We start from the raw sequence: 17,561 nt of genomic DNA, 5'->3' as shown, positions 1-17,561 counted from the left end.
ACTGGGAGGCAACAAGGCAGTTAGCCTCATGGCTCTGGAGCCAGACACTGCCTGGGTTCAAGTCCCGGCTCTACCAGCTGTGTGACATTGAGTAAGTCACTTAACTCCTCTGAGCCTCAGTCTCCTCATTTCTCAATGAGGAAGAGAAACTGTGTCAGATAATTAGAACAGTGGCCAGCACACAGAAAGTTCTCAGGACATGTCAGCTATTGTCATCCTCGGGGAGGGAATGGGCTTGGGATAGAGTCAGAGTGTAGAAGTTATAGACACTTGGGTGTGAATCAGAGGTCAACTGAAAAGAAGGTATTTGTGGGGCGCCTGATGGCTCAGCCAGTTAAGCGTCTGATTCTGGATTTTGGCTCCAGTCATGATCTCCCAGTTCATGGGATCGAGCCCCGCATCCAGCTCTGTGCTGACAGCATGGAGCCTGCTTGGGGGTCAGTCTCTCTCTCTCTCTCTCTCTCTCTCCCCCTGACCCTCTCCTGCTCACGCTCTTTCTCTCTCTCTCTCTCAAAAATAAACTTAAAAACATATAAAATTAAAAAAAAAAGAGAAAAGAAGGGATTTGTGATTTTGAAGGAAGCCATGGGCCACCAAGAACTGAGCTACGGAGAAATGAAAAGGTAGACAGAAACTTCCTCTAGACTGGAAGCCCGGCTTGGTTCAGGGGTTACAGCATGCTCCCCCCAGTTTTGGAGGCTCTGAGGGACCAAAGAAATGGCAGAGCTTTTTAATTCTGGAGTTACACTCTCTTCTACCCCTCACACACTGTTCCTTTTTTAACCCACCAGTGTCTGCAAGGACTTTCTAGTCTCTCAGGTAAAAAACAATCAGGATCTGGGTGCCTGGCCTAGTGGTCAGGAGGGACTTCTGATGTCCTTCCCATGCACAGAAGAAGGCAGCAGATCCTCACTGAACAAGAGAGGGCACGAAGGAAAGGGTTAGGACCAGTGCAGCAGTTAGGCTGTCTTTGGAGGGACCAAAGGAGGGGCGCCTGGGTGGCGCAGTCGGTTAAGCGTCCGACTTCAGCCAGGTCACGATCTCGCGGTCCGGGAGTTCGAGCCCCGCGTCGGGCTCTGGGCTGATGGCTCAGAGCCTGGAGCCTGTTTCCGATTCTGTGTCTCCCTCTCTCTCTGCCCCTCCCCCGTTCATGCTCTGTCTCTCTCTGTCCCCCCAAAAAAATAAATAAACGTGGAGGGACCAAAGGACGCACGTACATTCAAGACACGCAGGGTGAAAGCGATCCCGTGAATTAGTGCAAGGTCACAAAAGGGTCGAATCATGAATGTTTAAGGACCCAAGCTGTAGGCACAAGGAAATCAGGCGAAGGCGGAAAGGAAGCTTTGGGAATCCTGACAGAAGCAGATGGTAGGACCCAACCAGATGAAACTGCCTCTTTGTTCCTGGCTTTCCCCCTGGTTTGTTAGCTGTCTTGGCATTTGCTGCCTGGGAGGACTCGGGAGACTGGAGTCAGAGAACAGCCACCGGCTTGGCAAACCGTGAAGGGGGAGACGTGGAGGGATGGCGCGGGCATGCAGGTGCCCCGCAGCTCGCTCCGCGAGGCTGTGTTGATGGTGGCATGCTTGGGCCATGCTGAGCCTCGGGGAGCCCGGGAGGCCTGGCCTCACCCAGGCCCTGTGAGGACCCAGAGTGCAGACTCAGAGACTGGCCTCCGCGGCCTTGGACACGGGGCCCAGGCTTCAGAGCACGCCTGAGGCAGCTCTTACTCAGGTTCTGGAATTTGCCATCTCCTGCTGCCGAGTACTCCCCGAGGAGGGTCTGGGACCGTCTGAAGCCGGCAGAGGTTCCCCTCCACTGTCGGGTCAGGACCTGAGAGCTGACCATCCGCCATGCAGCACCTTCACGAGGACAAGGAGAAGGGGGTCAGATGGGTACCGTTGTGTCAGTCCTTTGCCTCTCCCCCGAGGCTAGCGGCAATGATTCTGGCTTCAGTCTGTCACTTATCCAAAGGCAGAGAGACATTTTACAAGGCAAGACCGTGAGCTTTGGAGCCAGAATGACCTGGATTTGAACCTCAGCCCCATCTCTTAGCAGCTGGATGGGGTGCTCACCACTCTGTGCCTCAGTTTTCTTATCTAGAAAATGGGGATAATAACCTTGCTGGGTACATGCTATTGCTGAGCTAGCGTTCAGAAAGCAGCAATGTTTTCTAGTTAGTTAAAAGGCTGGTTTTCTCAGGAACACCCCATTTTCCTTCTCTCTTAGTTTACTGTCCCAGAGACTGAGGTCCCAGTTCCCCTCCCACAGGGAAGGCCCCTGAAGTCCTAGGGCCCCACCAATGGGGGATGGGTAGAAGACAGATGAAACTATAGCACCCTCGAGTATGTTTTGGGGAACCCCACTTTTGGAGAACACTAGTCTGTAAATTATGTCTTAAAAAATACCAAGGAGTTCTGTGGGGAGGTAAATTTAGAAGATGCAAACTGCAGTCCATTCTCTGAGCCTCCTGATGTAGATTAACGTACTAAAAAAGGCTCTGACAAGTTCTGCAATCAAAAGTTCTGAGCTTAATCCAGTGGTTCCTAAATGTATTTCCTAACTAGTACTTCCTAGTTTTGTGCTGAATGGCCATGAACGACACATGGAACTAGGGTCCTGATTTCCTGGAGCACACTTTGGGAGGTACTGATCCACGTCTTAAGGGGCTGGGGGACTTGGGTTAAGACGTGGGCCAGGTCCCCAAACCTTACAGGCTGTGGGCTACAGACACTAGGAGGACAGTCTGAGATGGGAGGGGAGGGAGAGACATCTGAATGTCATTCAGGATGACAAAAGCCCGGTGAATGAGAATGCCCAGTGGAGGAACAGCCTGGGCTTCTGGCCAGAACCTGAAATGAGACATCTGAAAGAGGGAACGGGTCATTGATTATTTTGGTATCACAGATGAAAATCAGCAGGGGGAGTGGGGTGGGGGGGTACACAGGAGAAATGAGGAGAGGCACATTTTGTTTTCAAACATTCTTTCAGGAGGTTTGCTAAAGGAAACAAAAAAGAAAGAAAAAAAGAGAATGAAGCTGCAGCGGATGGGAGAATGAAATATAGGAAAGAAAAAGTACATATAGTTTATGCCCCTATGGAGAGTAACTCACCAAAAAAAAAAAAAAACCCACACAAACAAAAAACCTAGAATAATTCCCCGAAGAGAGAATCTTTCCTTGTCTATGAGCCTGGCAGCGTTTAGAAAGATAAGCAGCATGCAGTGTTGGGGAAGGGAGATTTCTGAACAACCTCTGGGCAGGGTCAGTTTTGCACAATACATCACAGTTTTCAACGGGCAGAACTTTGGATGTGCACTCTTACTTCTGAGAGTTAATTGGCCCCAGGGAGATAACCAGACAGGGGCATAAAGATGTTTTTTGCACCGTAATTTACAATAATCAAAAGGGGGTTAAACTGAAGGTCTAATAACACAGGGCTGGTGAAATAGGTTCTGATAAACCTTAAGAGGCGGCGGAGAGGAGCAGGAGGGAACACAACGCTGGAGGCAGATCGCTGGGATTCAAAGCCTGGCTCTGCCCCTCCCTGCTGTGTGACCTTGGGCAAGTAACTTAACTCCCTCTGCCTCTGTCTTCCCATCTGTAAAGTGGTGGGGGGGGGGGCTCATAACAGCATCTGGGTTGCAGCGCTGTTTTGAGAATTAAGTCATTTGCTGTAAAGTGCTTTGGGACGCGGTCTAACTGGCTGTTACAATGATGAAAGTAGAAAACCCTGCAGGTATTAAAATGGTGATAGAGATTCAGCTTCGTGGAAAGGTATTTTCTACACCCATAGTTTGGAAAATGTAGCGCATATTGGTATGATCCAATTCATGAAAAAATTATCTGTCTTTTGATTTCTCTACATGTAGATATTCATAGAAGTCTGGAAGGATGGTCACACCAAGGAAGTAATTAGTACTCATTTCTGGAGGACTGTCAGTTCCAAGCACTTTTATTTATTTTAGGTCTTTCTGTATTTTGGAACTTTCTCCAGTGAGCACACATTGTTCCAGTTGGAAAAATACAATAAAATCATATTCACTTGGTGGGAAAAAGGGAGTGGGGTGGTTTCATGGCCTTCTGCAGAGCAGTGGGAAGGGGGCTCATGCGCCCCCCACCCTATGGTGACCAAGTCATCTGCCAGGGGCCCCTTTTGCTTCTAGGTCATTCCTTGTACTCCTCTCGGTAGGCCTATGCTCCTTTGTGTCTCAGTTCCCCTCTGCCAGCCAAGGGGGGCACTGCTTGTTCCTCAGGCATGCCCCAGCCACCCATCCGCCTTACCAGAGTTGGGGTACCCCACCACGGTGGGCAAGTACTGGCTCTCGCTCACGTCCACAGGAACAAAGGCCGTGTATTTGCTGATGATGTTGCAGGCCTTGCTGGTGTGCACAGCGTTTACCTGATAGCGGCGGCTGGACCCTGCAGAGGGAGAAGTTGGGGGTCAGTGTGCAGGCTCGGAAAGTCCCCCTTGACGCGGAAGTTCTGGAAGCTAAAAGAAGGGCTAGACCAGTGGTCCTCATCTTTGGGATTAAATAAGCCTTTAAGGGGCGCCTGGGTGGCTCAGTTGGTTAAGCGTCTGACTCTTGATCTCAGCTCAGGTCATGATCTCAACGGCTGCGTGGGTTTGAGCCCCTCATCGGGCTCTGTGCTGGCAGCGTGGAGTCTGCTTGGGATTCTCCCCCTCTCCTCGCTCTCTGCCCCTCCCCCACTCAGACTGCTTCTCTCAAAATAAATAAATAAACTTTAAATAAATGAATAAATAAATAAGCCCTTAAAATTGAGGGGATGCCTTGACCTTAGCCCCCACCCCAGATTATTAATCTCTGTCATCATTTCCTAAAAGGACATTTTAATGTCAAAGAGCTAAGACGTCTTAAGGCAAAAAAGATAGTTACACTCCTTAAATAATTTCAGCATTATTAAAAAAATCCTCTAGGGGCGCCTGTCTGGTTTGGTCTACTGAGCATGTGACTCGATCTTTGGGTTGTGAGTTCAAGCCCCACGTTGGGTGTAGGGATTACTTAAAAATAAAATCTCAAAAAAAACCCCAAAACCTTTCTGTTGTCTGTATTTTCCATTTTCATTTTGCAGCTATCTGGTAAAAACTTTGTAGCAGGACTTTGCAGGTTCCCTGACTGGGTGGGGACCCCTGGTCTGGCCCATTGGGACAATCTTGCTAAGAAGAATGAAAACCAGAGAAGGAGAGGGGCGAACACAGGGTCACACAGCGAGTCAGTGATGGATCTGAATCCAAGATGGTCTGACCCCAAAGCCCAAGCCCTTTCCATGGAACAGGTGAGCAGTCTCTGGCTTGCTGCCTCCAGAGGGCTGTCTGTGTGAGGACCCAAGGAGATAAAAGGAGTACAAGTGCTTTGTAAACTGTAAGGTGAGGTGCTCATGGAAAGAAAACTATGATATATATTAAACGAAAGTACAAATAATATAAAATATAAGCAATACATTATTGTATAAACAAAGCATGAACCTATAAACAAGTACTATTCTCTATATCTATATCTATCTATTCTTTAAGTGTGCACCACCCTGATCCCAGGAGTCACCATCTTAGGAAAGTTTGTCCCACTTCCTGAGCTAAATTAGCTCCCCTCCCATCCCGTTATAGGATTTCTTGGATCCCTGTATTTCTTAATAGCACTTAGGACAAATGCACTCAATTAATTGTGTGTATAATTATTTGATTGACGTCGGCTTCCTGGCTAGTCCTTGTCAATCAAGCACTCGTAAGTAAGGGTAGGAATTGTGGTGGTCATCGCACTGTTCAGCCTCGAGCCTGGCCCCCCGCTGATCCAAAATCAATAAAATGGCCTTGATGAGTGAGGGAGTGGACCGACTGGGTTTGGGGCGGGTCAGGTGGGACAGGGCTGGCTCCATCGTTGTCTCTGGAGCCCTACAGGGGGCGCTGTAAGGGGAAGCCGTGGGGAGTGAGCGGGAATGGGGGACCTGTAGTAGAGGGGAAGAAGGAAAGAGAGGAAAGGACGGATCACCGGAGGGGGTGAGAGGGGTGGAGGAGTCCCTGGGGAGGAGGGGGCGGCTGGGGGATGGGGACTGATCAGGAGAGGATGGAACACCTGGCTGTGTGTGTGGGCGGGGGGAGGTGGAGGGAGGGCTGGGGGTTTTGGGGGAGAGGAGAGGCACTTCGAGGCTGCAGTGTAGGGAGAAGAGGTGGAGCACTAGACAATGGCAGCTGTGGGAAGATGGAAAGAGCTGAAGCCAGGGGAAGGGAGCAGATCACCGGTGGGTGGGCCGGGAGGGCGGGTCGGGAGGGCGAAGGGGCGTTGGGCGGGGCTGTGAGGAGGGGGCCGGACGCGGCAGTTGGGAGGGGGCGGATCATGGTGGGAAGCGTGGGATGGGCATTGGGCGGGGCTGCGGGGAGGGGGCGGATCATGGTTGGAGGCGTGGGATGGGCATTGGGCGGGGCTGCGGGGAGGGGGCGGGTCATGGTAGGAGGAGTGGGATGGGCATTGGGCGGGGCTGCGGGGAGGGGGCGGGTCATGGTAGGAGGAGTGGGATGGGCATTGGGCGGGGCTGCGGGGAGGGGGCGGATCATGGTGGGAAGAGTGGGATGGGCATTGGGCGGGGCTGAGAGGAGGGGCTCCGGGAGGGCAGATAGGAGTGAGCAGGCCGCGGGGCTCACCTTGCTCGATCTCGTTCTCGCGCTCCGCCAGCTGCTCGAAGTCGCGGATGATGGCGCGGGCCGCCAGGTGGTGGAAGGTCTCGCTCCACAGGTCGGCCTCGTGTGCCCCTCCCTTCTCCGGGCCGGGGGGCCCCAGCTCAAAGCTCACTTCCCACTGCAAACGTTGGCTGTCGCGCAGGCCCTTGACCACGGCCTTGCCCAGCACCGGGGCTGGGGTAGGGGGCCTGCTGGGACTGACCCGATCCTCGGACTCGGCCAGGGGTTCCCAGTCCGAGGACGTCTCGGTCTCGAAGGTGGAAGGGTGATGGGACGGTTCTGCGAGTGGAGGGACAAGCAGGTGGTGCTCTGAGCTGGGGCACGGAGGGTCAATCCCTAGGGACATCATTCCTCCCCAGGGCGCAGACATCCCTAAGCAAGTACTGTCTTCCCCCGACCCTCCCCACCTCAAGGAACACAGGATTCCTTCCCTAGGACAGCTGGAGGGTATGGCTTCTCCCCAAAATGGGGCAGACCCACCTCCCAGGAATCCAGTACTTGAGGTGGCCAGATAGAATAGTGTGGGGACACTTGGGCGCAAGAATGCAGCCTCAGGGACATCTGGGATCCTCACAGCCAGCCCAAGGGCTAGGTTGATTGGGAGAGTGAGGTTCTCTGGCAGGGATGGGCAATAACGGATCCTTCTCCCTCAAGGGCACAGAGGAAGGCATTTGCCATCAGTCCTATCATCTGAAGGTGAAGGATTCCTTCCTGTCCCCAGTCAGGTCCTGGACCCTGCAGGCACTTACCCAGGTCCCCAGGGCTACGGCTGTCTGAAGCAGGCTTCAGGTTAAACCCAAGATCGGGCTCTTTCATGGGGCTCCAGGTCTGGGTCTCCTGGCTGGAGGGCAGGCTGGGCTGGCAGCCTTGGGGCAGCAGAGATGGCCTGCGGGCACCTGGGCCGCGGAGTTTGGGGCCCTGGCTCAGGTCCGGACCGCTGTTGAGCAAGGGCTAGGAGTGCAAGAGGGAAGGGAGGAGGCTGAGCTCCTGGTGGCTGCCCTCTTCCCTCCACCCCTAGCCACAGCTCTTTCCCCGGGCACTTCAGCTCCTGCGGTTCCCAAGGACACATAACCTACTCTCTACTACCCATGAGGAACCATCAACACAAACAATCCCAAAGCATGGATAAAGCCCAAAGCATGGAAAACCATGGAAAATCACATACCATGGATAATATTCTAAATCCACTTTTTTTTTTTTTTTTTGCCATAAAGTTTAAAACTTTGTGTGTGTGTTGGGAGGAGGCTAAAATTATCAGCGTTTTCCTTATGTCTTCTCATATGTCATGCTTAAAAGGTCTTTCCCACTCAAAAAAACTCTTCTGGAATTTTTATGATTTATTTTTGTTTGCTTAAATCTTTGATTCACATGAAATTTATTTTGGTGTCAAGAAATAGAAACCAGCCTTTTCCTTGATTTTCTGAGTAGTACAGATCTCAACACTGCTTCCTGAATATGGTCCATTCATTCAGTTTCTAGGGTTTATCAGTTCCCTGCCTCTCTCCTGTCAAAGTTCTCATGTACATTTGGTTTTATTTCTGGACTTTCTCTTCTGTTTTGTGCATTTAATCTGTCTGTTCTTGTGCTGGTACAAAAAAAAAAAACATCAAAAGGCAAGGAATAAACTGGGAAATATATTTGCAACATGCATGACAAAGATCATTTTCAAGAAAAAGCACTTGTAAATCACTGGGGCAGGAGGGCAGAGGTAGGATGTGGGTTCAGGGTATCTACAGGCAATTCAAAATGTATCGAATAAACCCATGAAGAAATGTTCTGCTTCATGAGCATTGCTCTAAATTAAAATAAGTTATGATTTTTTTCCGTTTTCCAGATTGGCAAATACTTAAACATTTGATGACACACATTGTGGCTAATTGGGGAGACAGGGTAGGGTCTCTCTCTTGGACTGTCGATGTGGGCGTAAGCTGGTGCACGCCTGTGGGAGGAACCTTTAGCAGTGTGCTATCAACATGAAATGTGCACAGGCTCCTTTGACCCAACAATTCCATTTTCAGAAATTTAATTCTGTGGAACACACAAGGATGCAGATATCTACGTGCACGTACTGTAGATTTGTTGCAGTGTTGTTTGTAAAAGTGAAAAATCTGGACCCTGTCAAAAACGTGCATCAATAGGGGTTGACAAATAAGTTATTATGGTAGATCCATACAACGGAACGCCACACAACCCAGAAATCAAAGTGGCAGATCTCTTCCTACCAACGTGGGAAGCTGTCCGAGATCAAACATATTTTAAAAAAGTAACTTGCAACTGTTCGGTATTTTGATTGTGGAGATAGTTACAGGACTATGCGTTTGTCAAAAGTCACAGAACAATTCACCAAGAATTGTACACTTTACTGTATACAGAAAAGTGAATTAAAAAGGGGCACCTGGATGGCTCTTCCAGTTAAACGCCCGACTTTGGCTTGACTCATGATTTCACTGCTCCTAAGTTTAAGCACCATGTTGGGCTCTCTGCTGTCAGCACAGAGCCCGCTTCAGATCCTCTGTCCCCACCCCCTCTCCTCCACTCGTTCTCTCTCTCTTTCTGCCTCAAAATAAATAAATAAACTTAAAAAAAAAAAAGACATTAGCAAAGTAAATCAGAGATTTATTTATGGACTTTGGAGAGATCCAATAATAGTTGGATAGATTGGAGATTTATAATGTGATTCTTCAAAACGTGTGTGTGGGTGTGTGTGTGGGTGTGTGTGTGTGTGTCTTTGTAGTATTTCTGAAAGGAAACACTGAAAATCCAGTGGGTTTGGGCACAGGGAGGGGGTGATGTTAGTTTTACTTTATACCTGACTGCACTGTTTGAGGGTTTTTATTGTAAACTCTGAATGTGTAGTACTTCCGTAATTAAAGAGTATTAATTAAAAATGAATTTTGTGCCTCCGGGAAACTTGCTATGCTTGGTAGGGGGAGCGGATTGGGAGGGGCCAAAGGCACTTACAAGGTGAAACAGAGAAAGCGCCTCTTAGGTTTTAAGGTCAACAGTTAACCATGGAATCTTCCTCATCTCTATCAAGTATTTACTGAGAAGAGGACTGTGCCTCTCCATTAGATGGGGACTCCTTAGGGCAGGGGCCGGGGTCCTCCTTCCCATCTCCTCTGGGGCTGGGGACAGTACAAGGGTGTGGGAGAAGGAAAGGACCGTCGGTCATTGTTAGGATGGCCCTGATGGGAGCTGGTACCCAGCCAGGGCTGCTGGGTCCCAAGGGATCCTTAGTCCCCCTCTCCCATGACAGACTGGGATTCCCCTCGCCCCTGCCCCAACATCACAGCCACAGCAAGAAACAGACGCTGCTACAGCTTCCATGGTAACAGATTGGTCTAAGATGCAGTCCTTCACCCAGCCAGAGGCTGCAGGGAGTGTGTACATGTGTGTGCTTGCATATGCATGTGTGTGCGTTTGTACCAGTGTGTTGGGGAGAGAGAGACTGGAGAAGCCAAGCAGGGGCTCAGGGAGAGACGACCAAAGATGGGCCAGAAGCAAGCAGGAGGGAGCAAATGCTAAGCTGCCCAGAGCTCTCACCAGGTAGAGGTGCATCTAAGGGACACCTACTGCATACCAGCTGCTGCTCCAGGGCACTTCATCTCTTATCAGCCATTGCCTGCAAGAGCCTTCCACTACAGTTGGCTCTCAAAAAAATCTGTTGATGGCTGTTATTAGCTCAATCATCTGCACAAGCGATTCTCCCCATTTCACAGAAGGGAAAATCAGGGCTCAGAGAGGGTAAGCAACATGCTTAAGGAGCAGAGTCTGCCTGAGTCCAAGGGTAGTGTCTTCCAACTGGCTAAGCACAGAGAAGGGCCTAGGTGGCCGAGTCTCTGCCCCGGGGGGGAGGGCAGGAGCTTACGGAGGGGCGGGGATGGAGGGGGCGGTGGGTGGCATGGGAGAAGTAACGGCTGCTTTTATGGAACCAGGACCTAATGATGACAAAGCTACATGAAACCCATTCCTAAGAAAATGGGAGAAAGGCATGCAGATAATAAGAAACCCCAATCTGGTTTAGGACAGTGTTTCTCTGTCTGGTGACTCTACCCTCTCCCCCAGGGGGATTTGGCAGTGACTGTTTTTGGTTATGGTGATTGGGGGTGCATTTCAGTTGGTAGAGGCCAGGGCTGCTGCCAAACATTCTACAAAACACAGGACAGCACCGGCCACAAAGAATTATCGTGTCACAGTGCTGAGGTGGAGACACTCTGGTCTAGCTGAATGGCGGGTGACTGGTCCTGCTCTGGCTCTAACTCTGCGATGATCTCTGCCAGGGGTGAATGTGCAACACTTAGGATTTGCAGAAGGTGCAGTGCGATGGAGGGAGGGAAGCAGGAGCTTTGTAGGGAGAGGGTCTTGGGTCGCAGTCCCCCAACTGGCTACATGACCCTGGATAAGTCACTTTACCTTTCTGGCCCTCAATTTCCACATCTGTACAGAGTGGGGGCGGTCAGCTCCCCCACCTGCTCGATGCTCCCTGCTGGCTGGGAGGTGTTTGTGTACACGGAATGAGTGATGTCACTGGCCAATGGGTACCATTATTAGAAAGGGGGTCAGGCAGGTGAAGATCCAGAAAAATGAAGAGGAAGTGACTTGTTTGGCAGAATAGGATGTGGCAGAAAAGGCCCCATCCTTGTGGCTGAAGCAGGACACACTGCTCTCTCCCCATCTATGGTCTCCCCCAGCTCCAACTTGCCCTGCTCGGTACCTGCAGATCAATCTGCCACCACGAGGCCTCTGTGCTGGTCTGGTTGGTGAGGTCCTGTGGCTTGGCTTTCCTCAGTGGGTATCTCCTGGCAGGCACTGTGGGGTCGCTGGCTGTGGTGGCCCTTGGGGAAGGCTTGTGGTTGGTGATCTGGTTGGTGCTATATGCCCGCCGTCGCTGGGAGAAGTCCAGACCTGAGTAGGGTGGTGACAGGGGAGCCATCAGGGTGGAGAACAGTGGGGAAGGAGAGAGGGGCTTGTATGCTCCTTTCCTGCTTGGAAACGTCTTGCATTTTCTACCTCTTGCCTGGTGAAAGATTTGCAGGTGTCTCGGCTCACCTGGCATTTAAAGCCTTGCCTAATCTGGTCCCAATCCATCTACCCAGCTACTGTCCTTTCTGCTCCTTTTTCAATGTATTATGTGCTCCAAATATACCAGATGAGCAATCAGTTGTGTATGTGTTTTCTAGGTGTCACACTTCCATATCTCAGGTCCATTTCTGCTGCCTGGAATCTCCTCTCTTCCTGCTTCTAAGAATCCGTGCCCTCATTATGTCTTTGTTGATATCCTCTACCGATGTGTCTTTCCTTGGGACCCTCACAGCTTGTTAAACTTTCCTGTGGTCCCTGTCACTCTGCTTCTATCAGAGTTAGGGCCAGTTGTATCTGTTTCACTAGGCGGAGAGCTTCTGAAGGACAGGAGTCCACATCTGGGGTATCTTTGCTTCCCAGATCTGTGTTGGGTAGCCTAGCCTTAGTAGGTGATCCCTTCTCTTTCTCTGCCCCTCGTGTGATTCTCTCTCTCTCCACCCTTGCTCACTTGAGCCCCCCCCCCCCACCAAAGTAAGTAAGTAAATAAATAAATACCTAGGACCAGAAATTAATACCGTAAAGAAGCTTTGGATCCAGACAGCTCTTAGACCCTTTGTCTGTACCCTCCCCCTCTTTCAAGTTTCATGATTTGGCCAAATTGCTTAAAGTCACCAAGCCTCCGTTTCATCATCTGCAGATAGGGAGAGCAGTACTCATCTGCACAGCTGCAGTGAGATTGTTTGTATAAAACAGCTTAGCACATAGTAACTGCTCAGTAAAATGTAGCAACCATGGCCTCCCTGGAAGAGAGAGTGGAGCACAGGCTAACCAAGATTGGCGATGGAGTCTCCGGTGGATGGCTGGGCATCTTTGGGCTGCCTTGGGCTGCAGGGTGCGCCCATGCCCCTGACACAGTCCCTGCTGTCTGGGCTGGGCCCCTCGTCCTGTGAGTGGTAGAAGACAGAGCTGCTGGACTCTTGAGAGTGCAACATGCTGTATCGTCTCCTTTTGTCCTGGAGGGAGGGAGAGAGAAGAGGGCAGAGAGTGAGGCTAGGTGTCGGAAAGAACATGTGCAGGGCAGCAAGCGTGTGACAGGAGGTGACATTCCATCTTTGAAGATCTGGAATAACAGGAAAGCTTTTTGCTTGCTTGATTTGTTTAGGCAGACTTCTGTTTAAGAGATGGTGAATGGCATTGACTCTCCATATCATTTATACTATTTATAGTTTTAATTATCTTATTTATTGAAACATGTTTAAAAATGTCATTCTAAATGCCACTGCTGTCTCCAAATAGGTCATCAAAATTAACAGAATGAACCATCTGTTCCTTCCATTCCATTCTCCATGACATAAATATATATATAAAACATAAGGGCTTTGGAGGGTCACTTTTATTCTACCAAAGCTGGACTGTATTACTTACATTTATCAGTATCTTGAATTTTGCACTTAAAACATTTTGGAAATCCTGCATATCAACTATTCTTTTTAACAATTGACTGAATAAATATTCTCCCACCCCTTATTTTTAAGCATTCACTTTGTGGCCATTTATTTTTGCCGCCATAAAAAATTGCTACGGTGAATCCTTGGGCACGAATCCATTACATCACTTTTATTTCTATGTGTTAGATTCTTAGGAGGGATTTCTGGGCGGAAAAGTTATGTATTTCAAATTTCATTAGTTATTTCTAGATTGCTTTCCAGGGGGAAAAGTCATGTTTCCACCACGATATACAAGGGTACCCTTACCCAACAGCCTTGATAAGAGTGGGAGAAAACTTTGCCATTCTCATGAGTAAGGAAAGGGAAGGGATTTGATGGTCCCTTCCAGTGGTAGGGTCTGCTGGTGATCTGCTGCCTCCAGACCTCCAAGAAGGGTCTATACTGTTCAAAGACTGAGCAACTTCTCCCTGCATTTGAATACCCTGCTCTCCACAACACATTAACCATCACCCTGACCATGATTCTTAGGAGATTCTATAACATTCTAAAATCTGGAAATTGCACATAAAATTCTAACTTCTCTTGTAAGACTGAAACACACATTTAACACAGAGCCCACATTTCTGCATGGGAACAGTTTGTTAGAGCTGTAGGGGACCACCCAATTTAGATGGGTGCATGCTGTCCAATTTGCCATATTCCTTATCACTCCTTATGGCCTTTCTATGGACTCAGTGATCACTGCTATCCTTCATGGCATTTTCCCTTTTATTTTTATAAGTTCATTTCAATCATTTTATACCTGCACAATCCCTCTAGGCAATGAGTTTGTGACTCCTGCTTAAAAATAAAACAAGAGGACAAATCCTTCAAGCAGGAGAGGAGAGACTCACTAAAGAGGGAAGATGGATGGGGAAATAGCTTCTCGGGCAATCTCCCACGTTTTAACATGAACTCCACCTTCCTTATAGACATTCCTCACTTTTATCTCACGTCTGTCACCACATACAAGAGAATTATCCATGTAAATAAAACACAAACTCATCTGAGGAAACATGACCTGAATAGAGTGTTTGGGGAAAGAAACCTGAACGCAGTTATTCTGAAATGAATTGTTTATCAAAATCACCTTGAGGAGATTATATAAAATATAGGTTCCTAGGCCTTACCCTCAAAGACTTTGATTCAGTAGGCCCAGGTTGGAGGTTGGAGTCTGCATTTTAAGCACGTTACCCCAAGTTTTCTGCTGCAGGGGATCTTAAGAACCACGTATTGCAATGACAGCACTTAGCCAAGCAATGTCATCATGACCACATGCCCTTGGCCTGGACACCATGCCCCACAACTGTAAACACCAGATCCAATTAGTTCCTAGTTCCCAGTAGTCTTTCCAGCTAAGGATGGCTTTGTGGGCAAGGTTCTGGAATGTCTAAGATACTTACATATCTGGGATGGGAGATGTATAAGGAGGCATCACACACAATGCCATACCCCACCAGCCGCTCTCCAGGGAAGAGGCAGCTGGTGCTGACAGGCGAGATTAGGACCTCGGTGGTCTCAGGGAAGACCCACTCCACAGTTACATCACTCAGGACTGGGGCCATAGCCTTCTTCAGGGATTTGATCATCTGTTGGGCAGAGTCAGAACACAGGTTGGAGGCATGCGTGAGCAGAAACATGCACATATGAGGAGAACCCACAAAGATCGTGTGGGTATGAACACGAGAGGGTGTGAGCAGAGAAGACACAGTGGGCTTTGGGGTGGCTTGTCCAACAGTGAACATGCCTCTGAGCTTCTTAAACTACCAGAATGCTCCTCTAAGCCTAGCATAATGGGAAAACCCAAGATCCAAAGTAAGGTTGTGACTAGCCCAGGGCCCACAGGAAGCTTGTGTCAAAGCGTGGACTGGAGAGTGATCTTGAGCAAGTTAATTTGCCTCCCTGGGCCTCAGTTTCCCCACTGGTAAAGTGAGTTAGTGATTTTCAACTCTCAATGTCATTGGGAGGATTAGCCGAGATACTGGATTTGAAGTAGCTGCCTCATGATAAATGTTCAATACATGTCATCTGTGGGGGTGGCCTGGGTGGCTCAGTCAGTTGAACATCTGCCTTCAGCTCAGGTTATGATCTTGCAGTTTGTAAGTTCGAGCCCTGTGTTGAGCCCAGGGCCTGGAGCCTGCTTTGGAATCTGGGATTCCCTCTCTCTTTGCCCCGCCCTCACTCACACTTTGTATCTCTCTGTCTCTCAAAAAGTAAATAAATGTTAAAAAAAAATTTTTTTAAATGGAAAAAGTTTCCATGCTCCCGGATAGGAAGAACAAATATTGTTAAAACGTCGATACTATCCAAAGCAATCTATATATTCAATGCAATCCCTATCAAAATAACACCGGCATTCTTCACAGAGCTAGAACAAATAATCCTAAAATTTGTATGGAACCAGAAAAGACCCCGAATAGCCAAAGCAATCCTGAAAAAGAAAACTGCAAAGCAGGAGGCATCACAATCCCAGATTTCAAGCTATACTACAAAGCTGTAACCATCAAGACAGCATGGTACTGGCATAAGAACAGACACTCAGATCATTGGAACAGAATAGAGAACCCAGAAATGGACCCACAAACATATGACCAACTAATCTTTGACAAAGCAGGAAAGAATATCCATTGGAGTAAAGACAGTCTCTTCAGCAAATGGTGCTGGGAAAACTGGACAGCGACATGCAGAAGAATGAACCTGGACCGCTTTCTTACACCAGACACAAAAATAAACTCAAAATGGATGAAAGACCTAAATGTAAGACAGGAAGCCATCAAAATCCTCCAGGAGAAAGCAGGCAAAAACGTCTTTGATCTTGGCCGCAGCAACTTCTTACTCAACACATCTCCGGAGGCAAGGAAAACAAAAGCAAAAATGAACTACTGGGACCTCATCAAAATAAAAAGCTTCTGCACGGCGAAGGAAACAATCAGCAAAGCTAAAAGGCAAAAGACGGAATGGGAGAAGATATTTGCAAATGACATATCAGATAAAGGGTTAGTATCCAAAATCTATAAAGAACTTAGCAAACTCAACACCCCAAAACCAAATAATCCAGTGAAGAAATGGGCAAAAGACATGAATAGACACTTCTCCAAAGAAGACATCCAGATGGCCAACCGACACATGAAAAAATGCTCAACATCACTCATCATCAGGGAAATACAAATCAAAACCACAATGAGATACCACCTTACACCTGTCAGAATGGCTAACATTAACAACTCAGGCAACAACAGATGTTGGCGAGGATGTGGAGAAAGAGGATCTCTTTTGCACTGTTGGTGGGAACGCAAGCTGGCACAGCCACTCTGGAAAACAGTATGGAGATTCCTCAAAAAACTAAAAATAGAACTACCCTACGACCCAGCAATTGCACTACTAGGTATTTATCCAAGGGATACAGGTGTGCTGTTTCGAAGGGACACATGTACCCCCGTGTTTATAGCAGCACTATCAACAATAGCCAAAGTATGGAAAGAGCCCAAATGTCCATCGATGGATGAATGGATAAAGAAAATGTGGTATATATATACAATGGAGTATTACTCAGCAATCAAAAAGAATGAAAAGTTGCCATTTGCAACTATGTGGATGGAACTGGAGGGGATTACGCTAAGTGAAATTAGTCAGAGACAGACAAAAATCATATGACTTCACTCATATGAGGACTTTAAGAGACAAAACAGATGAACATAAGGGAAGGGAAACAAAAATAATATAAAAATGGGGAGGGGGACAAAACAGAAGAGACTCATAAATGTGGAGAACAAACAGAGGGTTGCTGGAGTAGTTGTGGGAGGGGGGACGGGCTAAATGGGTAAGGAGCACTAAGGAATCTACTCCTGAAATCATTGTTGCACTATATGCTCACTAATTTGGATGTAAATTAAAAAAAAAAATTAAAAAACAAACAAACAAAAACGACAGCTGTGGTTTAGCACTAGCTAGGCTGATTTCTTCAAAGGTACTGCAAAGCTGGAGAAAAATGATTTGGGGATTGTGGCAGCCAAAAAGGTGCACTCCCAGATCTCCCTCAGAGGAAGACTGTGTTCTTTGCAGCAAGGCATGCAGTTAGGTGATAGTCTCCAGATGTAACGCTCCAGCTTCTGAGCCAAGACCACACTTCTGCCTGGAAGCCCCGAGGCAATGGCTGAGCAGGGCGGACCTGATGTTTCAGCCTAATCTGACTACCTAATGGGAGATCTTTGCTCCAGAGCTCTCCGTTGGGTCCTTGCTGAGACCTTGCCAGACCTGCAGTCAGGCTCTCCCTTCTCCATGCTGCTTCCCTTCCTCCCTTTCACAGGCATGCAAATGCATCATGGGCTGAAGAGTGCTCCGTCCCGCTTCTTCCTCTTTCCT

General features: G+C 48.5%; 1 protein-coding gene across 3 annotated transcripts in view; it reads right to left on the bottom strand.

The window, feature by feature from the left end:
- The window catches only part of VWA5B1 (von Willebrand factor A domain containing 5B1), a 60,585-nt gene that overhangs the window by 3,868 nt on the left and 39,156 nt on the right, over window positions 1–17,561 (bottom strand). For 2 of the 3 annotated variants that reach the window (XM_045475915.1, XM_045475916.1), the window contains exons 12-18: window positions 14,603–14,788; window positions 12,542–12,725; window positions 11,405–11,595; window positions 7,440–7,641; window positions 6,655–6,969; window positions 4,281–4,418; window positions 1,728–1,859 (exon numbers count right to left, since the gene is read on the bottom strand). In XM_045475915.1, coding sequence (XP_045331871.1) covers window positions 1,728–1,859; window positions 4,281–4,418; window positions 6,655–6,969; window positions 7,440–7,641; window positions 11,405–11,595; window positions 12,542–12,725; window positions 14,603–14,788 — 1,348 coding nt within the window. The remainder of the gene's footprint in view (window positions 1–1,727; window positions 1,860–4,280; window positions 4,419–6,654; window positions 6,970–7,439; window positions 7,642–11,404; window positions 11,596–12,541; window positions 12,726–14,602; window positions 14,789–17,561) is intronic. The other variant, XM_045475918.1, reaches the window with a different exon arrangement.

Source organism: Leopardus geoffroyi, chromosome C1 (assembly GCF_018350155.1).
Source record: "Leopardus geoffroyi isolate Oge1 chromosome C1, O.geoffroyi_Oge1_pat1.0, whole genome shotgun sequence".
NCBI lineage: Eukaryota > Metazoa > Chordata > Mammalia > Carnivora > Felidae > Leopardus > Leopardus geoffroyi.
This window is presented reverse-complemented; position numbering and strand designations above follow the sequence as displayed.